The sequence below is a fragment of the Urocitellus parryii genome, chromosome 6 (assembly GCF_045843805.1).
Source record: "Urocitellus parryii isolate mUroPar1 chromosome 6, mUroPar1.hap1, whole genome shotgun sequence".
NCBI lineage: Eukaryota > Metazoa > Chordata > Mammalia > Rodentia > Sciuridae > Urocitellus > Urocitellus parryii.
Genome location: NC_135536.1, coordinates 75,943,063 through 75,967,563, shown reverse-complemented (window position 1 = coordinate 75,967,563; position 24,501 = coordinate 75,943,063). Strand labels below are relative to the sequence as shown.

The window sequence follows — 24,501 nt, the reverse complement described above, 5'->3', positions numbered from 1 at the left end:
TGAGAGACTTTTTTTTTCTCTTTCTTTCTCTTTTCTTCTCTCTCTTCCACAACTTCAGCATATGTGAAACCAAGAACTCTACGTGAACAACAGAATTACCAAAGTAATATAATATAGAGGAATTGCAAATACCCCACCTTCCCCCCATTTTTTTCTTTATTTCTATCTTACTTTCCTTTTCCTTCTCTTATTTCTCTTTTCTTCCTTGTTTTTTTTCTTTTTTTTTTTCATTCGTATTCTCTCTATCCCACTTTTAATCTCCTAACCTTTGCTATCTATACATAGGGTAACTATCTAAATTCAGATAGGAGGTTGAGTCTATACATTCTTCCATAAATTACCAGTCTATTGGTTAGAGTTCTCCAAAGGTGCTAAGTTAGTTTAACCTCATACCCTCACTCCTTTCCCTCTAAGTATAACATACTTCATCTGAAATTAAGTTTTCTATATGCCACCAGATATGGTATGCCTTTTATGAAACTAATGAATATATTCTTAAGTAATAATTAAAACCAATATCTATAGTCTTAGAATCTAACTATAAATGTATTAATAATGAAAACTTGTGCTTAGATAATGTACTGTTGATATTGGGAACTGTTAACATTGTCTTTCTCTGCAAAAGAGGGATTTTGGAGCTATACAAGAACAATACAAATATATAAGGGGAAAAACACTAGCACAACAGTTTCACAAAGCTAGAAAGAATCATGAGCAGTATGAAAAGACAAGGAAAGAAAGGACCACAAACAATACAGGTCAATTCAACATTAGATGAGGTAATATCTGCAGCTGATGGAATGTCAGACAAAGAGTTCAGGATATACATGCTTCAGATGATCTGGAGTCTCAGGGAAGACATTATACAGCAAATTCAGACAATGAAAAATCACTTTGACAATGAATTACATAAACAAATCCAAGAAGAAAAAGATAAACTCTATAGGGAGATAGAGGATATAAAAAACAAACAAACAGAAATCCTGGAAATGCAGGAAACAATAAACCAAATTAAAAACTCAAATGAGAGTATTACCAGCAGAATAGAACACTTAGAAGATAGAACTTCAGACAAGGAAGACAAAGTTTTTCAACTTGAAAAGAACATAGACAGCTCAGCGAGAATGTGAAGAAATCATGAGCAAAACATCCAAGAATTATGGGATAACATCAAGAAACCAAACCTAAGAGTTGTTAGGATACAAGAGGGTATAGAGGTCCAAACCAAGGGAATGAGCAATCTATTCAAAGAAATAATACTAGAAAACTTCCCAGACTTAAAGAATGAAAAAGAAATCCAAATACTAGAAGCCTACAGGACACCGAATGTACAAAATCATAAGAGATCCACACCAAGACACATAATAATGAAGATGCCCAACATACAGAATAAGGAGAGAATCTTAAAAGCCACAAGAGAGAGGAAGCAGATACATTTAGGGGTAAACCAATCAGGATAACTGCTGATCTTTCAACACAGACTCTGAAAGCTAGAAGATCCTGGAACAACATATTTCAAACGCTGAAAGAAAAAGGGTTCCAACCAAGAATCATGTATCCAGCGAAATTAAGCTTCAGATTGAAGATGAAATAAAAATCTTCCATGACAAACAAAAGTTAAAAGAATTTGCAGCTAGAAAACCAGCTCTTCAAAACATCCTTGGCAAAACATTACAGGAAGAGGAAATGAAAAATAACAATGAAAACCAACAGCAGGAGGTAGTACAGTAAAGGAAAAACTAAGCACAGAGGAAAAACAAATCATGTTAAGTAACAAACATAACCAAATATGGCTGGAAATACAAACCATATTTCAATAGTAACCCTAAATGTTAATGGCTTAAATGCACCAATCAAAAGACATAGGCTAGTAGAATGGATTTAAAAAAAGATCCAACAATATGCTGCCTACAGGAGACTCATCTGATAGGATAAGACATACACAGACTGAAGGTGAAAGGTTGGGAAAAATCATATCACTCATACGGACCCCGGAAGCCAAAGTTAATCAAAAGGGATAAACAAGGACACTACATACTGCTCAAGGGAACCATAAACCAAGAAGACTTGACGATCATTAATATATATGCCCCAAACAATGGTGCAGCTACGTTCATCAAACAAACTCTTCTCAAGTTCAAGAGTCTAATAGACCACAACACAATAATCATGGGAGATTTTAACACACCTTTCTCACCACTGGACAGATCTTCCAAACAAAAGTTGAATAAAGAAACCATAGAGCTCAATAATACAATTAATAACTTAGACTTAATTGATATATACAGAGTATACCACCCAACATCAAGCGGATACACTTTCTTCCAGCAGCACATGGATCCTTCTCAAAAATAGACCATATATTATGTCACAGGGCAAATCTTAGCAATTATAAAGGAGTTGAGATACTACCATGCATTTTATCTGATCATAATGGAATGAAATTGGAAATCAATAATAAAATGAGAAAGGAAAAATCCTACATCACATGGAGATTAAACAATATGCTACTGAATGAACAAAGGGTTACAGAAGACATCAAAGAGGAAATTAAAAAATTCTTAGAGGTAAATGAAAACTCAGACACAACATATCGAAATCTCTGGGACACTATGAAAGCAGTACTAAGAGGAAAATTCATTTCATGGAGTTCATTCCTTAAAAGAAGGAAAAGCCAACAAATAAATGACCTCACACTACACCTTGAAGCCTTAGAAAAAGAAGAACAAATCAGCAGCAAATACAGGAGAAGGCAAGAAATAATTAAAATTAGAGCTGAAATCAATGAAATCGAAACAAAAGAAACAATCAAAAAAATTGACAAAACTAAAAGTTGGTTCTTTGAAAGAATAAATAAGATTGACAGACCACTAGCCAGCTAACAAAGAGAAGAAGAGAGAGAACCCAAATTACTAGCTTACAAGATGAAAAAGGCAACATCACAACAGACAATTCAGAAATACAGAAGATAATTAGAAATTATTTTGAAACCCTATACTCTAATAAAATAGAAGATAGTGAAGGCATTGATAAATTCCTTAAAACATATGAACTACCCAGATTGAGTCAGGAAGATATAAACAACCTAAACAGACCAATATCAAGTGAGGAAATAGAAGAAGTCATCAAAAGACTACCAACCAAGAAAAGCCCAGGACCCAATGGGTATACAGCAGAGTTTTACAAGAACTTTAAAGAAGAACTAATACCAATACTCCACAATCTATTTCAGGAGATAGAAAAAGAGGGAGAACTTCCAAATTCATTCTATGAGGCCAATATCACCCTGATCCCCAAACCAGATAAAGACACCTCAAAGAAAGAAAACTACAGACCAATATCCTTAATGAATTTAGATGCAAAAATCCTCAATAAAATTCTGGCAAATCGTATACAAAAACATATCAAAAAGATCGAGCACCATGATCAAGTAGGATTCATTCCTGGGATGCAAGGCTGGTTCAATATACGGAAATCAATAAACGTTATTCACCACATCAATAGACTTAAAGATAAAAACCATATGATCATCTCGATAGACGCAGAAAAAGCATTCGACAAAGTACAGCATCCCTTTATGTTCAAAACATTAGAAAAACTAGGGATAACAGGAACTTACCTCAACATTATAAAAGCTATATATGCTAAGCCTCAGGCTAGCATCATTCTAAATGGAGAAAAACTGAAGGCATTCCCTCTAAAATCTGGAACAAGACAGGGATGCCCTCTCTCACCACTTCTATTCAATATAGTTCTCGAAATACTGGCCAGAGCAATTAGACAAAAGAAATTAAAGGCATTAAGATAGGAAAAGAACTTAAATTATCACTATTTGCGAATGATATGATCCTATACCTAGAAGACACAAAAGGGTCTACAAAGAAACTATTAGAGGTAATAAATGAATTCAACAAAGTGGCAGGATATAAAATCAACACGCATAAATCATAGGCATTCCTGTATATCAGGGACAAATCTTCTGAACTAGAAATGAGGAAAACCACACATTCACAATATCCTCAAAAAAAAAAATAAAATACTTGGGAATCAACCTAACAAGAAAGGTGAAAGATTTATACAATGAAAACTACAGAACCCTAAAGAGAGAAATAGAAGAAGATCTTAGAAGATGGAAAAATATACCCTGTTCATGGATAGGCAGAACTAACATCATCAAAATGGCGATATTACCAAAAGTTCTCTATAGGGTCAATGCAATGCCAATGAAAATCCCAACGGCATTTCTTATAGAAATAGATAAAGCAATCATGAAATTCATATGGAAAAATAAAAGACCAAGAATAGCAAAAGCAATTCTAAGCAGGAAGTGTGAATCAGGAGGTGTACCGATACCAGATTTCAAACTGTGCTACAGAGCAATAGTAACAAAAACAGCATGGTACTGGTACCAAAATAGGCGGGTGGACCAATGGTATGGAATAGAGGACACAGAAACCAATCCACAAAATTACAACTATCTTATATTCGATAAAGGGGCTAAAAGCATGCAATGGAGGAAGGATAGCATCTTCAACAAATGGTGCTGGGAATACTGGAAATCCATATGCAACAAAATGAAACTGAATCCCCTTCTCTCGCCATGCACAAAAGTTAACTCAAAATGGATCAAGGACCTTGATATCAAATCAGAGACTATGCGTCTGATAGAAGAAAAGGTTGGCTCCAATCTACATATTGTGGGGTCGGGTTCCAAATTCCTTAATAGGACACCCATAGCACAAGAGTTAATAACAAGAATCAGCAAATGGGACTTACTTAACCTAAAAAGTTTTTTCTCAGCAAGAGAAACAATAAGAGAGGTAAACAGGGAGCCTACATCATGGGAACAAATTTTTACTCCTCACACTTCAGATAGAGCCCTAATATCCAGAGTATACAAAGAACTCAAAAAATTAAACAATAAGAAAACAAATAACCCAATCAACAAATGGGCCAAAGACCTGAACAGACACTTCTCAGAGGAGGACATACAATCAATCAACAAGTACATGAAAAAATGCTCACCATCTCTAGCAGTCAGAGAAATGCAAATCAAAACCACCCTAAGATACCATCTCACTCCAGTAAGATTGGCAGCCACTATGAAGTCAAACAACAAGTGCTGGCGAGGATGTGGGGAAAAGGGTACACTTGTACATTGCTGGTGGGACTGCAAATTGGTGTGGCCAATTTGGAAAGCAGTATGGAGATTCCTGGGAAAGCTGGGAATGGAACCACCATTTGACCCAGCTATTGCCCTTCTCGGACTATTCCCTGAAGACCTTAAAAGAGTGTACTACAGGGATACTGCCAGATCGATGTTCAGAGCAGCACAATTCACAATAGCTAGACTGTGGAACCAACCCAGATGCCCTTCAATAGATGAATGGATAAAAAAAATGTGGCATTTATACACAATGGAGTACTACGCAGCACTAAAAAATGATAAAATCATGGAATTTGCAGGGAAATGGATGGCACTAGAGCAGATTATGCTAAGTGAAGCTAGCCAATCCCTAAAAAACAAATGCCAAATGTCTTCTTTGATATAATGAGAGCAACTAAGAACAGAGCAGGGAGGAAGAGCAGGAGGAAAAGATTAACATTAAACAGAGACATGAGGTGGGAGGGAAAGGGAGAGAAAAGGGAAATTGCATGGAAATGGAAGGAGACACTCAATGTTATATAAAATAACATATAAGAGGTTGTGAGGGGAATGGGGGGAAAAAACAAGGAGAGAAATGAATTACAGTAGATGGGGTAGAGAGAGAAGATGGGAGGGGAGGGGAAGGGGGATAGTAGAGGATAGGAAAGGTAGCAGAATAAAACAGTTACTAATATGGCATTATGTAAAAATGTGGATGTGTAACCAATGTGATTCTGCAATCTTTGTAATGTTTTGAACAACCAATAAAATAAAAAAAAAATAAAATAAATAAAAAGAAAATAAAGTTTATCTTCCTCTCTTTACAATGCACCATTTGTGGAATATTAACACAGTTATTTTGATTTCAGCTCTGTCATACATCCAATAAAGCCCTTGCTAAAATTAAAAAAAATAATAATTGAAGTGGCTCTCAAATACACACAAAATATAATAAAACAAATAAATATTAAAATGATAAAATTTCTCATCTACATGATTGGCAAAACTAAAAAAAATGCTAGTTAGATATTGGAAAAAGTGAAAAAAAAAACAAAAAAACCCCCAGAAACTCTAATTAATCTTACTTAAGGGACTAGAAATTGAGGTCATTATTTGCATATGTGAATAAAAAAGCATGTAGGTTGTTCTTTGTAGCCCTGACTATAATAATGACAAACAAAACCCAATGTTAATGCTTAACAACAGGGTCCTATTAAATAACTTGTGGTATATCCACACAATTAGATACTATGCAATCATTACAACACAAACCCAGCCAGGTGTAATGGTGCACGCCTATAATCCCAGAGGCTCAGGAGGCTGAGACAAAAGGGTTGCAAGTTCAAAGCCAGCCTCATAAACAACAAGGTACTAAGCACTCTGTGAGACCCTGTCTCTAAATAAAATACAAAATAGGGCTGGGGATATGGCTCAGTGGTCAAGTGTGCCTGAGTTCAATCCACAGTAACCTCCCCCAAAAAAGAATACACAAATCTGTATGTGCATACACACAAGGTATGAAAGCTCTTTTAAGTACTAAAATGGAATGTCTTCAACATTTAACATTAAATGAAAATGGGATAGTTTGTATTATACACTACTGCTCATAATTTAAAGAAAAAAATTCTATATTTGTCTACATATGCATTATCTATCTCTGGAAGTTTTCACAAGGAATGAATGATACCCACTTCCATGGAGGTTCAAATTATGAGGTTGGGAGATAGCACTGGAAAGGATCGTTTCACTTATACCCTTTGCACTGCCTACCCTTTGAACTAGCAACCAAATGAATATACTAGCTATTGAAAAAATAATTAGAATGTAAAAAATATGTAAAATTCACCCCACTAACATACTATGTTAAATATACATAAAACTAAATATTTGAGTTTTAAATGATTAGATATTTTTTTAAAAAATTTTTAGTTACTGTTGGACACAATATCTTTATTTTATTTATTTATTTTTATGTGATGCTGAGGATTGAACCCAGTGCCTCGCATGTGCTAGGCAAGCATTCTTCCGCTGAGCCACAACCCCAGCCAGTAAATGAACAAAGAGACAAACCTGAAATAAGGTACATCGTGTGTTGGCTGAGACTTTTGACCTTCATTTAATTCAAGTGATGGGACATCTTTAATTGAATGGCCATTTGAATTCTTAGTAGTAGCTTCATTTTGATTTATGCTATGTTCTAAAAATTAAAGAAAATATTATACAAATTTCAAAATAGCAATTCTTAAAATAACACAAAAAGGCATTTTTTAAAAATTTCAATTTTTTTCAATGTTGAATATTATTTCTGCCTCAATTGTTTCATTCACCTATCCTCTAATGTGGTACTCAAGAGATTTTTCATCTCTTCAAATTTACATTTACTTCCTGTCTGTATTTTTATTATAACTTTCTCTCCAAACGTCTTCATTCATACTCTCCCTTTTATTTATTTACTTTTGGAACCTGAGGTCATATCTCTGAGCTATACGAAAGAAATGAACTCTAAACAAAGCTGATAAATCATAATCTAAAAAAGTAAGTAAAAATTTAGTTAAATACTATACCTTGATTTGAAACTGTTAGAGAACCCAGAGGACACTGTAATTTATTTGAATTTTGCTGTACTGTCTTGGTAGAGTAAGTTTTACATTTTGGGGTCAAGATTTCATTTGTTGCTTCTTGAGTCTTATCACTAAAAACAACAGCAAAAATATACTTTGTGAAACATTAACTCCATGTATCTTATTAAGGGATTTCAGAATTCTATTTGTTTTTTAAAACCTGGGAGTCAAATAACAATGTTCCCATTTTTAAAAAGTAAATTTATCCTGGAGGGAAAAAAAAACTTAAGTACATATAATGGGAATGTCCTTCTGTATAAATTCTAATGATATTCAAAGACTCTGAAGATCTCTTAATAGAAGATAAGCATTTAATAGTCTTCAATGCTGTTGAGTAGTTTCTAGTACATTTGCTGCCAAACAATGTTACCTTTTCTTTTAAAAGGAGTCTAACTGATCCCCCCAAACTTTGCAATTAATTTTTTTAGAGGTAATATTTTAAAGAAACTTGCATTAAAAACAAAACAAACAAAAAATCTGAATTATGGCAGTTTTCCTCTTGTAAAAAAATTTACTTCTGTTCTATTGGGAGTGATAGCACATGCCTACAATCCCAGTTACTTGGGAGGCTCAGGAAAGAGGATCTCAAGTTCAAGGCCAGCCTGGGCAACTTGGTGAAACCATGTCTCAAAATAAAATAAAAAGACCTGAAAATGTAGCGCACTGGTAGAGCACTTTCTTAGCATGTTACAAGATCTTGGGTTCAATCCCAGTACTGGCAGGATGTGTATGTGTATGTGTGTGTGTGTGTGTGTGTGTGTGTGTGTGTGTGTATGTATATATATATTCTGTGTTTACATATATGTACAAACATATATTGAGAGAGATCTGTATTTCTCTGTATAAATACAAATTTTTAAGTGTTATAATTAAGTCACTTATTAAGAGTAAATGAAACCTACAAATTGAAGAGTAAAAATAATAAAAATGCATAGGAAATGCTAAATTTACCAAAGCATTATTTTTACCCTTCTAAGTAATATTGTTTTTTTTTTAATATTTATTCTTAAGCTTTAGGTGGATACAATATCTTTATTTTACATTTATGTGGTGTTGAGGATCGAATCCGGTGCCTTGTGCATTCTAGGTGAGTACTCTACCACTGAGCCACAACCCCAGCCCTTTTGTTTTCTTTTTAGTTGTAGATGGACACAATACCTTTATTTTATTTATTTATTTTTATGTGGTGCTGAGGATCAAACCCAGTGCCATACTAGGCAAGCTCTCTACCACTGAGCTACAACCTCAACCTTGAATAATGTCTATAAAAAAACACATCCTCATCATTTATAATTAGCATATTTCACTAACTTAAATAATATAGGAAAACATAGGCCAAATCTAAAAAAGGCATTTGTTACCACCCCTCTAGGCAAAGGTTTCATTAAGATTTTACAAGTGTGTTTATATATATATATATGTTTTTTTCTTTAAGATTTATATTCTTACCCTTCTGATTTTAAAGGGTTCCAGGTATAACTGGGTGTCAAGAAAGCATCGGCACTTGTGGGAGTCATGAGTGTAACTTGATAGGTCTTCAAACCATCCAGGGGATGAAACATAAAATCATTAGGTGCAAAGGAAATTTTTGCTCTGGTTTTTGCAGGATTTTTCTTAGGTAAGTTTTCCATTTTTGATAATATTTTATCTGGATCCATTCTATTTGTTGCACTGGTTTGTGAATCCAAAGTATTTTCTTCATTATCAAGTTTAAAAGAAACAACCTAGATAGAAGTAAATGGAACAGAATGAGAATTTCTCTTCCTGGGATACATTCAACCAATTTTTACAGGATTGAAAAATGTGACAATTGAGCTCTATGTCCCGTATATATAATTTGAAAGGAAAAAAATACAATTAAAATATATATAGGGAATTAGAGGACCAGCTACATTAAACCCCTATGATCCTGGAAGAGAGAGAAACAATTCTTATTAAAAGAGCATATAACACTCTGTAGGCATTACAAGAAAATAAAATATATATGAAAGTTGAAGATGGAAAAAATTACTCAACTAACAAATACACTTTTTACTTAAATTACGTGGATAATCACAATTAGTTTGAGAATCAGAAATTTAGTATTAGATGACTGCTATTAAGGACCAAATTCTTTTTAAAACTAATCTTAGATGTAAGTAACCTCTTGATAAGAACAATACTTTTCAATATGACACAGTAAGCTATACCATATAAAATATCAAACATATTTTTAAACATAAGTTTTAGGTTTCTAAGTTTCTGGGAATTCTTGTGATTTTTAATGAGATCTGAACTCAAAATAAGGTATTTCAACCTGGACAAACATTTAAGTGGTAACATTACCCTGAAGGGTGGAGCGTCAATGAAAGTAAAAACTTGTGATAAATCTTTAAGGGGAAAATAAATCCAAGGGAAGAGCTAGAAAGATTATAAAGATTCATCCCATAGTGCTTTTCTTAAAATATCTACATGTGATTTTTAGTAAGAATATAAACAGATTTCTTATTCTTGAACAAAACATTTTTTTTAAAGATGGAATTGTAAAATGGATTATAAACCAAGAGATTAAGCCCTCTATAGTGCCTTTTAAAAAAAACTAATTAATAAAAAAATTTAAAAAAATAATAATGCCTCTTTTTGTGGAGAGGGTACTGGGAATTTAACCCAGGGGCAATTTACCACTAAGCTACATTCCACGTCCCATTTAAATTTTTTATTTTAAGTTGCTTATTAGGACCTTGCAAAATTGCTGAGGCTGACCCTGAATTTGCAATCCTTCTGCATCAGCCTCCTGAGCTAATGGGATTACAGACTTGTGCCACACAGCCATATGCCTCTTTTTTTATTATCAATTTATTAAACTCTATGCTAGATACCATCAGAAATTTTAGCTTATTTAATTCTTAAAACTGGACTATGTAGGTATTCTATGTTAGAGATGGAAAAACAAACTCAAATTGTATAACTTTCCCAAAGATATGCAGCTAATTAGAAGCAGAGACAATAAATAAACTCAGGTCTAATTGAATACAAAGTAAATACATTTCACCTTTCTCCAACTTATCTCTTAGCTAATTCTCATATAATGGCTTTTCAGCTGTTTTTATTATTTTTTCCATAATCTTTTGGTTAACCAAATTATATTTCCTTTACCTATAAAGCTCTGAGAATAAGACACCTGAAAAAACAACAATAGTAAATTCTCATAATTCTTTATGGTTCAAGAGGCTTTAACACACATGTAAGTTAACCTCTTGAAGCAGCTCTATATGTGTAATTTCAACTTTATGAAAGTAGCAAGAGATTTTCAGAGCATCTAGAGATAAACAGATGTTTATTCTCTACCTTGTCAGGTTTTGTTTCTGTCTTTTTCACAGGTCTTCCTTTATTTGGTTCCTTTTTTTCAGGTTCATTATCTACAATAAAAATGAATTTAGATATAAATTTTGGCTGATAAAAAATGCTATATTAAAGCTACTAAGGTAATCTGGGAAAGAGAAAAAAAGGTGACAATACAAATGCATGTCTTGATGGATTTTTTATGATTAAAAGTCACATGATAAAAAGAAATAAAAATAAATGAAATTTCCTGCCAAACACAGGCCATCTGTTTCAAAACAAAACAAATGTGTTTTATCTTTTACTTTTTCCTCTGAATAAAAAATGCATTTTATAGACAGGTAACAAAGAAAAACACCAAGAACCACCACCAAAAATAAATGAATCACTCAAGATTCCATTACTGAATTGACACTTTAGCATGTTATTCAATTTTTCCTATGTCCACATGTTCATATATTATTTTTCAGAGTAGTGACACTACTGTTCAGAGTTTCATCTGTTTTTTTCCCCATGCTTTTTGGGTGGGGGATGGTGGGGGGGGCCTGGGGACCAAACCTAGGGTCTTGTGCATTTGAGGCAAGCACTCTACCAACTGAGCTATATCCACAGCCCTAACCTGTTTTTTTCTTTGCCCACTTAGTGTATCATTAACCATGTCATTAAATATACTTTAACAGCATCTACATTGTATTTCAACAAATGGATAAAGTGGGATTTATCTAGGCCATTAAGTATTCACTTCAGAGCACTGATTATTCTAACTCAGGTGCTTCAACATTCCAGCTCTCGCTGTGTGCTAACTGAATGTCAGGACACAGACTCTGCTTTCCCAATTGAATTTTCCATTTCTCTCTTTCCTACTCAAAAAGTACATGCTGGTTTTAAAATTTAAACCCAATAATAACCTCAAGGGACAAAACATTCTGGTTAAGTCACTGATCAAAAAATAGTTCTTACCATTAGTGGCTCTTGTGACAGGCTTTCTTGTAGTGTTAGTTGAGACTGTTCTTACAATCTGCGTTGGTGTTTGAGTAGCAGATCGGGTCATTCTCACTGATGTGGGCATAACAGGCCGCACAACTGCAAGGGGAACATAATCTAATCAAATGTTCTTTGTATTAATAAGTTATTACTGTGATAACACCAGTAATTGTTAATATTCCTACCTTTTTTCTCTTTGTCCAATACTTTCTTTTCTGCAATTTGTTTTTGAACAGGTCGGATGGCTCGAACATCAATCCCATTCTCAATCTATTTAAGAAATTAGGTACTATGTGATTTAACTGCATAATGAATCAAACTATGACAATTTTAAATTGTAAAATGACCCCTCAATTGAATCCTGACAATTACAAATTACCCAGCAAAAAAATCTATTAACCTAAATAAAATGAAAGGAAGAAAAGTTTTCAATTATAAATATTTCCTTATATCCTTTTTTTAGAGTCCTAGAATTAAGCAATGACAACACAGCTAATTATAACCACCTGATGGTCCTTGAACTCAACAGGAATACTTTCATTTTGAGAGCCTTGAATTTTGCCTAGAAAACTCTTCTTTCGGATAGAGAACCCTTTCCCATGATTCACTTCCTTAAAGACCCCACTCAAAATGCCACCATTTCAGTTGGGCTCTCCCTGATTGCCCCAATCAAAATTCTACCCAACACATACTTCTGGTATTCCCTAACTCCCTTCTTCTAAAATTTCCTCCATAATACTTATAATCATTTTATTTATATATATATATATATATATATATATATATATATATATATATAAATTTTTAAATTGCCAGTCTGATATGTAAGTTCCATGAAGCCAGAATTTTGTTCTTTATGTATCCCATAGACTAGAAAAGTGCTAGGATTGTGGTAGTGACCCAAAATCTACCAAACACATGAAAACTTAGCTTTCTGACCAGATAAAAGTCATACTATCCCTCTTGGACCACTCCATTTTCTTAGAAACCATAATACTCATCTGCTATGTGCTTTTCATAGCACATGTTTTCAGCTATTTACATTTCATGCAGGTAACTTGGAATATATAATACGAGTTCAGTAAACAAAGATGGCAACACAAAGTTTGGTATGGCTCTATTACCAATTGTACCTTAGTTTGTTCAATTTGGTCTTTGGCCTTTGATCTTGTAATCCGTCCAGAATATGGAATAGCCTTTAACAGTCAAATGAAAATCCAGTTTAAAAAACAAACAAACAAACAAACAAACATAAAATGAATTGGCAAAAGCTTACTTTCATGTCTCATTATGAAACAAAATTCCCAGTTTAGTATTAAATTTTATCTTCAATTATTTATGGCCAAAAGATACTTACTAAAAATTCCTACCTTTCTTCTGGTTCTGGCTGGATTTAAGTTATTTTTTAATTTTTTGTTACCAGAGATTGAACACAGGGGTGCTTAACCACTTAGACCCCAGCCCTTTTTATAATTTTATTTAGAGACAGGGCCTCACTAAGTTGCTAAGACTAGCTTTGAACTTGGCGATCCTCCTGCCTTAGCCTCCTCAGTCGCTGGGATTATAGGTGTGCGCCACCGTGCCCTACTGGATTTAAATTTAATAGCTTCAAAACTTACTCATATTTCTCCATTAGGGAAAAGAAACTTCAAATCATATTTTCCCTGTACTAGAATCCTCATTAATATGATAAGTTAGACATATTTGGGAAGAGGGTAATAAGCAGACTTGAGTATTAGGATCTTTCATTTTCTGTTTATAAAAAGAGATTCTCAGGGCTGGAATGTGGCTCAAAGCACTTGCCTTACATTCTCAAAGCCCTGGGTTCAATCCCCATTCCAAAAAGGAAAAAAAGAGATAAATGAATACCAGCAAAAAGGAAAAAAAGGAAATAAAAAACTTAAAAAATTTTCCACTTAAATTATTAAAACTTTTTTAGTTTTAATAATTTTGCTTTCATATCTTGAAGAAAAAAATCTAACAGGAGAAAGACTAGGGTAGTAAGTTATTTGTCAACTCTAAAATTCTTTTAAGAAGCATAATTATAGATTTCTCTAGATGAGATGCCATTTTGTATCTCCAAATCTCAGTAAAAACTTAGTGCTATAGAAATAGGATTGCTGGACATGGTGGCGCATGCATGTAATGCCAGAGGCTCGAGAGGCTGAGGCAGGAGGATTGTGAGTTCAAAGCCAGTCTCAGCAAAAGCAGGACACTAAGCAACTCAGTGAGACTATCTCTAAATAAAATACAAAATAGGGCTAGCTACTAGTGAATTTTTCTATTTAACACAGTGATGGGTCTCTTTTTCCCCTCTACCTATAACTTTATTTAAATAGTTATTTACAATTTGGACCAATGACTGACATCCTACATATTCTGAGAAAGCCACCTTAAATATAACCCCTTCCAAGAGGTCTTTGATGTTCTTGCAAATAGAAATAATCTCTCCCTCCTCTAACATACAAAGAATAGATTTAGCTTTATCTTTCCAACTTGAACTACAGCCATTAATTTTAGTCTCTTCCTTTTTGTTCTAAGATCATGCTATATACAGAGTAAATAATCAAAGATCTGCCAAGTGAATCAATGAGATTCACAAGGCCCAGAAAAGTAGGCAATATTTTAGGTCTTTATATCATTCCATTCTTATTTAAATTTGGAACTCATATACAATGACATCTTGGAAACACATTATTTAAAATGAGATCTGTGTTATATACTTTTAGAACAGCCAGTAGGTCAGAAGAATTAAAGTTTTCCTGGGGTGCAGCAACTCAAAGAGTTGAGACAGAAGGACTGCCAAGTTTAAGACCAGCCTCAGTATCTTGGTGAGACCCTGTCTCAAAAATAAAAAAATCCAACGGCCTCCTCTATCTTCTATCCTATTTTAGTTTTCCTGCCACCCTCACAAGTCTTTTTACCCTGGTGTTTGACTTCTGCTCACCTGAGGGTACTCTTTAAAAAAAAATAATAATTTTATATATCTTTATTGAAAGGATTTCATTTAATCCTATAGTTAAACCACATCCATATCCTCAATGTTATATCCTAAGTCCATATCTTAGCACCAATCTCCATTCTGTTTTCAAAATTTTTATTCCCAACTGTCTATATAGGTGGCCCAAATAAGTTAAAAAAAAAGTTCACAAACGTGTACCCATGTAAACTTGTTACTTTTGTCTTCCTCATCTCTTTGGCAGTATGGCATAATTTGTACATTTGTTGAAACTAATAATTCCAGAATCATCTGTCTCTGACTCTTTATTAATTCCTTCAACCCTTATCATTTACTTGGCCACCAGTCCTGTCAAATATATCTTACACCAGTTTCCCTTTTAAACCCACTGCCCCAGACAACTTATACCATCGATTCTGCTGTAATAGTCTCACAAATTATCTTCTTATCCATAAACGCTTTCCTTTCTAGACTGTAATTTTTAAGGCCAGGGTAGACTTTCTGAATTATTAACTTGATGATGGCCCTACCTCATTTATAAATCTCCCCTGACTTTCCATAACTTACTTACAAGATAAATGCCAAATCCTTTGGCACAGTATTGTTTGGCCTGGCTGAACCAGATTTCCTAGTCTATCCTCTCTCCATTTATATATCAAGGAATCTGATTTTCTTTTTTTTTTTTCTTTTTGTTTGTGGTGCTGGGGTTTGAACCCAGGGTGTTCTACCATTGAACCATATCCATATCCCTTTTATTTATTTTGAGACAGTGTCTCACTAAGATGCTGAGGCTAGTCTTCAACTTGCAATCCTTCTGTCTCAACACTTTGAGTTGCTGCACCCCAAGAAGCCTGATTTTCATTCTTCTGAGTTACTGTTATGTCATTCCTGTAAAGGTAAAATTTCTAAGCTGATTCTAAGCTGCAAAAGCCTGAGTTAAAGTGTAAAAGACTGGGCATTGTAAAGCTTCTAAATTGCAAGGCCTGGTCTAAAAAGTAAAAGAACAGGTATTGTTAAAATTCTTCTGCTACCCACCCCCCCAACCTGTAATCTCTGTAGTTGTTAGGACAATACTGGAACTGCCCAGTAAATATTTCCATTGATTCCCTGGTTGTTCAATAGCTAAGGGCTCCAAGTAGCTTGGCATGTAAGCATCCAGGCCACAAAACCAATCAGTTTAAATGTGTACCCCACTTAGGAGTGACCAATCACCCCTGCCCAGACTGTTCCCGCCAATGAATGTACTAATCCTGTCTCAGAGTTGTTGTTCAATTTTCCCGCGCCTCATTGATGATTTGTTCTGATGTATGCAAACCCCCCAACCCCCCCCCCCCACGCCTTCTCCAAAAAGTGTACTTAAGCTCTGCTTGACCTCTGCTCTGGGCTCTGGGCTGCTCTCTCTTCTTGAGTGAGCACGGAGCCCCAGCGCGCTGGAATGGATCCCCAATAAATCCCCTTCTGCAATTGCATGAAGCCAGTCTCTTGTGTGGTTTCTCCCTCCGACGCTCCGCCCGGACCTTTTACATTCCCACCTTCTACCAATTAGTTAATCAATTAAATTTATAAAAGGACTAAAAGAAAAGGCATTGGTCATTTTGTTTCTTAAAGAAAGTTCCAGATAAAAGGAACTATTCTTCTTTATCAAGATCATTAATTTACCTTTTTTGGCTCAGTTTTCATAGCATTCTGATTTGATAAAAGAAAGGAAGGTGCTTCAGGTCTATAAAGACCCATTTTAAATATTCCTCGTTTAGCTTTCTCTCTCTGTTCTTTTAATTTTTGAAGTTGCTTTTCTTCTTTGTATTTTTGAAGCATTTGTTTTCTTTCTTCACTTAGGACAGTTTTCAATGACTCTAAGCACGAAAAAAAAATCAAAACACAATATATAAAACATTTCAAATAAAAAAGTTACAGAAAATGTTTAAAAATCATTTTGTCTAACTGCTTCTAAGAAACGCTTCTAATAAGCTTCTAATAATTTATTCCTTAATATTCTAACTTGTTGAGAGCCACAGCAGAGTTGGGATGGCGCCAGAAGGAGTGGTTGAGAGGTGACACCAGCGAGCCATTAAGATGATAATTAAGTTAAGCTGTGTATAATTGCTGTGACTGGATGATGCTGGATTGGAGCAGGCTGTGTATTCAGTTGTATATGGACCCCTGATGTCAGGAAATAGGGTGGCTCCTGCTGCCTTGGGCTCTGCTACTTTTGAGTTCTGAGTTCTCCTGGAGCCCTGTTGAGGGCAGAGAGAGTTCCCGGGGACAGCATGTGGAGTGCTGGTGAGAGTTCGGCAATAAAGTAGTTCCTGTTTGAACCTACAAGTGCCTCAAGGCGGCTAGGTTATTTGTGCCCAGCCAGACTGTGGCTCTAACTAAAAGTTATTTTAACCCCAAGTCTTTTCAAAATTAGTATTCCTGTGTGTGCCTTTACTTGTTCAAATATTAATGGTTTGCTATATGTACCAGGCATGTGTTTTGTTTTGAACCCCTGGTGCTTTCCACTGAGCTATATCCCTAGCCCTTCTGCCCTTCTTTTATTTTGAGACAGAGTCTTGCTACATTGCTAAAGCTGATCTTGGAACTTTCCATCCTCTTGCCTCAGCCTCCCTAGTTGCTGGGATTTTAGGCATGTACCAAAGTGTCCAGAGTTATTACTTCAATTTTAAATTAATTAACTTATAAGATAATCTTCTAAAGACCCACAGTATTGAATGTCATACACTCTATATTTGTATACCATATTTGCTTTCTTGGATTTTTTTACTAACTCCTCTAGCCTCCATTTTTTTTCATTTATGTATTTAATTTTATTTTACAGTACTGGGGATTGAACACAGGGTCTTGCACATGCTATGCAAGCGCTTCATTAATGAGCTATATCCTAAGCTCTTTTTACTTATTTTAAGGCATGATCTTGCTACATTGCCCAGGTGATTTCAAACATGAGACCTTCCAGCCTCAGCCTTGTCAGTATAGTACACTACCACATCAGCTTCTCCATGCTTTCCTATAAACTAGAAATTATATCTAAGGGTTTAACTTCATTTGGTGCTACTCCTCAGTTCTTTGCTTGTTTCCTCATGTCCTTGCCCCCTAAATGTTGAAGTGTCCAATACTTTTCTCTCCTTTTTCCACTCACACCTCTGGATAATCATATCCAGCCTTACAATTTCAACTACCATATAAATTCAGGAGTTGCTGAAGTTATTAGTTATATCTCTAATTCAGACTTTCCCCCTAACTCATCTTGTGTATTTAATTACCTTTTCATCATCTCCTCTTACATGTCTAATAGGCATCACAAATTTAACATGGCTAAAATTGAACTCTTAATTTTACCACACCCTTTAAAAAATTATTCCTGGGGCTGGGGATGTGGCTCAAGTGGTAGTGCGCTCGCCTGGCATGCGTGCAGCCCGGGTTCGATCCTCAGCACCACATACCAACAAAGATGTTGTGTCCGCCGAGAACTAAAAAATAAATATTAAAAAAAAAATTCTCTCTCTCTTAAAAAAAAAAAAAAAAAAAATTATTCCTAAGTATTTTGTAACTTTGCAAATAGCCAGTCCACTTTTTACTTATTCTCAGACAAAAAAATGGTTCTTTCAAGGTCTTCCCATATCATTCTATGCCCATATTTTCATTTCCTTTCAATTCCAAAGGGATGGTATTCTTTTCTCTCTCCCCCAGACTACTAGCTCATTTCCTCTGACCTTCACACAGCACTAAAAATAAAAACAGAAGAACCCCACAACAGTTTTTATCCAATTCTTTTTTCCTTACTTTTCTTCAGAATCACAAAAATGATATATCTGGAAGAAATGTTTTAGGCCAATGTTACCCTTTGCAGAATCAATTAAGTGTCTTATATGTTTCATACTGGTCCTAGAAATTGAAAAATCCGAAGTAATTAATAGTTAAACAACTTGACACCTCATTTTCTTTCTCTATAAAACTTCTAAGAAGACTATCTTCTTCTAAATTCTCCATTTACCCTGGCTTTATTTTACTGCCACCTAAACAATAAAATAGATCTCCAATGACTCCTGGCTAAATGAAAAATCATTTCTTATTCTTCCTCCTTCCCTATAAATCCCTTGCCTTCTAAGACACTATATTTTCATCATTTTTTATCTTTCCTGAGATTACTTTTCTTTAGTTTGTCTTGTCTAATGGCCCAAAATCATTTTGGGCAAACTGTAAGGATGATTTTTTTTTTTTTTAATATTCATTTTCTGGGGCTGGGGATGTGGCTCAAGCTGTAGTGCGCTCGCCTGGCATGCGTGCGGCCTGGGTTCGATCCTCAGCACCATATACAAATAAAGATATTGTGTCCACCGAGAACTAAAACAATAAATATTAAAAATTCTCTCTCTCAAAAAAAAATATTCATTTTCTAGTTGTAATTGAACACATTACCTTCTTCTTTTTTTTTAAATGTGGTGCTGAAGCTCGAACTCAGGGCCTTGCACATGCTAGGCCAGCACTCTACTGCTGAGCCACAACCCCAGCCCCAGGATGAATTCTTTGCTCTTTTCTTGCTCTGTTTGAGTTACCCTTTAATTTTTTTCCATATCTTAATTAGTACATTATATATGAAAAGTGTTGTGACATATTCATACATGCACAAAAATTAATATAGTCAATATCATTCCCCAGTATATCTCCTTTTTCCCTCTCTTCCTCTCTCTCGCTGGTTACTTTACTATACTGGTCTTTCTTCTATTTTTATGAGATTCCCCACTCTCTAGCTTCCACATGAGAGAAAAGGAAACACATGATTCTGGACTTTCTGAGTTTGACTTATTTCACTTAACATATGCTCAAGTTCTATCCAATTTTCTGCAAATGAGATAATTTCATTCTTCATATTGAATAAAACTCCATTATGTATACTTATATTTCATTTATCTATTCATTCATTGACAGACACCTATTGGTTGGTTCTATAATCTGACTACTGTGAATTGTGCTGTTATATACACATATTGAAATATGTATATACATAGGTATATGTATACACACACACACACACACATATATACACGTGTATGTGTATATATACATACACACACACACACACACACACACACACACACACACACATCACACATCACACACACACCCATATACTTTAAATCTTTAGGATAAATACCCAGGAGTGATGTTTTCTTATTGTTATTCCACAGGTTTTTTTACCCATTCTATTTTTATGTTTCTTATTAACCTTGCCATTACTTATCTAAGTTCCAGAAGTTAAGAACTTTAGGTTTCCTACAAGGTAATATAGATAATAAAATGCTATCATACCTCCATAGGAAAAATGGCTTTAGCCTAGCTAGGGACATTTATGGCCTTTAATTTAAATGGCTAGGACTTAGTTGCAGAAAACACCAAGTTATTTAGAATATTTCAAAGCTCCACTCTTTTGACCATTTTTAAAAAATTTGGTTTTGGCCAGTTTTGTTTTGTTCTTTTTGTTTTACTCACAGGCATTAAATCAACTTTTATTCACTCTTAAAAATACTTAAGCCAGGCATGGTGGCACACAAGTAATCCCAGTGGCTGGGGAGGCTGATACAGGAGGATTACAAGTTCAAAGCCAGCCTCAGCAAGACCTTGTCTCTAAATAATATACAAAAATGGCTGGGGATGTGGCTCAGTAGCTAAGTGCCCCTGGGTTCAATCCCTGGTACTCCCCCCACCCCACCTCCCCCCCACCCAAATACTTAACTACAACAGAACTTTACTTACTTGGCTTGGTACTGGCCTTTTCTGGAACAAGCTCTTGCAATGTCTCATCTAATTCAACATCTTTCAAACCAATGTGTCTATTTCGTTGGTATTTCTTATGTCTGTTTTCTTTTTGAGACAGTGATTTCCTATGAGCAATTTTAGTTCTAATCATTTCAGTACTTAAATCCTTTCTGTGATGACTGGCAAAACGTGATGAAGACATACTGTCAGGGAAAAGAGAAATAGAAACCAACATGAATTTTCTTTTTTTTTTTTAAGAGAGAGAGAGAATTTTTTAATATTTATTTTTCAGTTATCGGCGGACACAACATCTTTGTTTGTATGTGGTGCTGAGGATCAAACCCGGGCCGCACCCATGTCAGGCGAGTGCGCTACAGCTTGAGCCACATCCCCAGCCCCCCAACATGAATTTTCTTTTTTTTTTTTTTGAATTTTCATTTAGATATTTTTAAAAATTAAGATTCCAGTTCATCTTCCCTCCCACTTCAGAGCTATTTGAAATAGAACTATTAAATGCATAATGGAATACCTATGTGACAATGAAGAATAGAAAAGAGATTATCAAGAGACAAGATGCTACAACCTATTTTGGAGTTCTAAATAGGAACCTGTTTGATAGATGAAGTGAAGCCCAGGAAAACTATAGTTTAGAATATAGACAAGAGGCTCCGGAATTGCCATAAAGAACACTGAAATAGAAGCGTGCAAGTGAAGGTGAAAACAGGGAACATACAGGACTGTATATAGAACAGTTTCCTTAACTTTCCCTGTGTTACCAGGCAACACTATTACCACCTCCTCTAGCTGCTTCTCCCCAGTTTGATTAAACTGCATAAAATTCATTTTTTCTTTTTCCATTTTGTGTGTGTCTCTTATGCCAGTGGACACTGAATCCAGCCAGAGGGGATCCAGGCAGGATCCCTAGGGGATGCTGCCAGTAACACCCTGGTGATGAATAGCCTGGTGTTTCTTCTCACTTCAAAACAACACAACACACACACACACACACACACACACACACACACACACACACCAGATGCCTATTAGACTTGTCCAAAAATAGGCAGATGGATTTTTAAACTGGGAAAAGAAAGGTTTTTCAGGAATAATTACCACAGTGATGCAGAAAGATAACATCAGTTTGCCCCACTATTTTTTTAGCATATATATTTTTTAGTTGTAGATGGACACAATACATTTTATTTATTTATTTTTATGCCATTGAGCCACAATCCCAGCCCTTGCCCCATTTTTTTTTATCCAAGCAAGAAAACACATAGTTTAATTGGTACACACCCTTTTCTTTAGAAAGATTTTTTGAGAATGTATTAAAGAAAAACAAGAAAGTCAATAAAGACAGTGTCATAAGTTCTAACAGTGACTCCAAATGAGAATAATAAAGGATAGTGGAAAGTTTAAGGGGGTCACTTATGCACCTGATATTTCAAGAAAACTACAAAGCTAGAGAGAAGACTTGTTCTCCAGAATAAAAGTCTTGACAGTTTAAAAGAAGGTAAGAAGGTCCCCTCTGTGATTAGAAGGTTTAAAAAGTTATGGGCACCATGAATATATAGAAGTACTCCTTTTCTACCATCATATTCTCACAAGGTACTGCTAAGTTTCTGTTATTGTTTTTTGTAGTGCTGGGGATTGAACCCAGAGCTTCGTGCTTGTCAATTTACTACTGAGCTTAAGTCCCCAGACCTCTCAATACATGTCTCATGTCAGTCAGGCAAGCAATCAATTTGCAGGGGACTCCAGCTGGGTGCACTCTAATTCAATACAATTCTGATTCTATCTACCTGAAGACAACATCAGATCCTTCAGTTTAAGGGCTCAGTCCTACAAGACTGCCCCCATATCCCATGTCAAATTGTTTTACCTGTGCTACTGACTGACTAGCTATATATCAGTGTTTCCACAACCCCTGTTTTCAGGTTGCAGTTATTTGCTAAAGCAGCTCACAGATCTCAGAGAAGCATTTAATTTACATATACTGGTTTATTCCAAAGGTTATAGCAAAAGATAAAGATGAAGAGATGCACATTTCTAAGCTGTCTTCAAGCGCATTGCCCTCCATGAACCTTCACATTTCTACTTGAAAGTTCTTAAAAACACGATTTTTTTTTTTTTTTGTAGATGGACACAATACTATGCGTTTATTTTTATGTAGGGCTGAGGATCTAACCAGTCCGCCCATGCTAGGCCCTACTGCTGAGCCACAATTCCAGCCCCTAAAAACACGATTTTAAGCAATTACAAGAGCATAATTAGCATCCCACTTGGATACTAGTAACATTCTCCTTGAAGAGCCCAGGAAAAGTGACATGGGCTATGCTTTTCATGAAGAAGTCTCCTCTAATATGTGATTTGTTACTATTATGTGATGTGCTAAATAGTAAAAGTTAAAACTTGTTATTAGTTACTTTAAAAGACTATCTAGGGGCTGGGGTTGTGGCTCAGTGGTAAAGCAATTGCCTCCCATGCATGAGCCACTGGGATCTATCCTCAGCATCACATAAAAATAAATAAATAAACAAAACATATTGTGTCCACCTACAACCAAAAAAATATTTTTCAAAAAGACTATCTAACATTAAAGGTATATTTGTCACAATAACCCTACAAAGTAGTTTAGTATTATTACCATTGTACAGATAAGGTAAATTAACTTCCCACATTAACACAGCTAAAAGATGGTCTATCCCAAGTCAGGCAGCCTGCCTTTCACACACATCTTAAATTTTCTTTGGCTGCCTGGAGTTTCTTCCAACTTAAAAGTCTAGAATGCGTTAGTCTGGCGTGCCAGAGGTTCTCAGCTGGGAGTTTTTAGTTGTCAAAAGATCTGGGAGGAGCTCCTGGAATGTTCAACGTCCAGCATCGTGGAGCACTCTGCTACCTCAAAAGCCAATTACATCCCACTGGTAAAACGCTGCCTGCTGTATAAACCACGGCAACAAACATTTACACTTTGGGAGGATGGTGCCATCAGCTTCGGGAGGCAACCCGGTCCCTGAGAGCCCTCCCCGGAGCGGCGATCGACAGACTCACAGTCCCACTCCTCAGATCGTCTCCGGCAGCGGACCAAGATATTCCCCGCAGCTCTCCAAAACCCACCTACCTGAGGCACTTTCTAGTGCGAAACTTCAATCAAACTAAAAGTATAAGGGTCCTCCGAGTCAGGACAACGTCGGTCGCTCCCGAAGTAGGAACGCTAAAATCCGAACTTGCGCAAAATTCAAACCTTCCGTACCAAGCCTCTGATTGGAGGGGCTTTAACCAGCACTTCCGGGAAAGTGCCCGCCTCTTCCCTTCGACGAATCTTGCGATAGGTTCGCTCTGTGCGATATTTGAATTGATTGAAAGGCGAAGGGACGGTTCAATAGATGGGTGTGACGGGAAAAATAGGCGGAACCGCCACGCTGAAGGCGGAGAGTGGAGCCGTAGGGGAGCGAAGTCAGGTGCGGTAGCCAAGTCTTCTGGCGGAATTTTGGTAGCCAGCTGTATGCAATGGGCGAGTTCGTCCCACGGCCCTGAACTCCCAGAATTTCCCGGCCTTGTTTAGTCACAAAAATCCAGAAGACATTATTAGCCAGAAAACATTTCATTTACTTGCGGTACTAGGGACAGAACCCAGCGGGTCTTTTTTCCTAAGCTGCATACCCAGCACCTCCTTTTTAAATTTTGGAGACAGCGTCTCGCTGAGTTGCTGA

At 35.7% G+C, this 24,501-nt stretch overlaps 1 protein-coding gene across 1 annotated transcript in view; it reads right to left on the bottom strand.

Annotated features, from left to right (window-relative positions):
- Positions 1-23,977, bottom strand: part of Dlgap5 (DLG associated protein 5) — a 47,282-nt gene extending 23,305 nt beyond the window's left edge. The window contains exons 1-10 of the mRNA XM_077800017.1: positions 23,910-23,977; positions 20,786-20,991; positions 16,691-16,884; positions 13,206-13,268; positions 12,258-12,342; positions 12,049-12,171; positions 11,095-11,165; positions 9,217-9,491; positions 7,711-7,838; positions 7,217-7,343 (exon numbers count right to left, since the gene is read on the bottom strand). Coding sequence (XP_077656143.1) covers positions 7,217-7,343; positions 7,711-7,838; positions 9,217-9,491; positions 11,095-11,165; positions 12,049-12,171; positions 12,258-12,342; positions 13,206-13,268; positions 16,691-16,884; positions 20,786-20,990 — 1,271 coding nt within the window. The 5' untranslated portion in view covers position 20,991; positions 23,910-23,977. The remainder of the gene's footprint in view (positions 1-7,216; positions 7,344-7,710; positions 7,839-9,216; positions 9,492-11,094; positions 11,166-12,048; positions 12,172-12,257; positions 12,343-13,205; positions 13,269-16,690; positions 16,885-20,785; positions 20,992-23,909) is intronic.
- Positions 23,978-24,501: the final 524 nt, after the last annotated feature.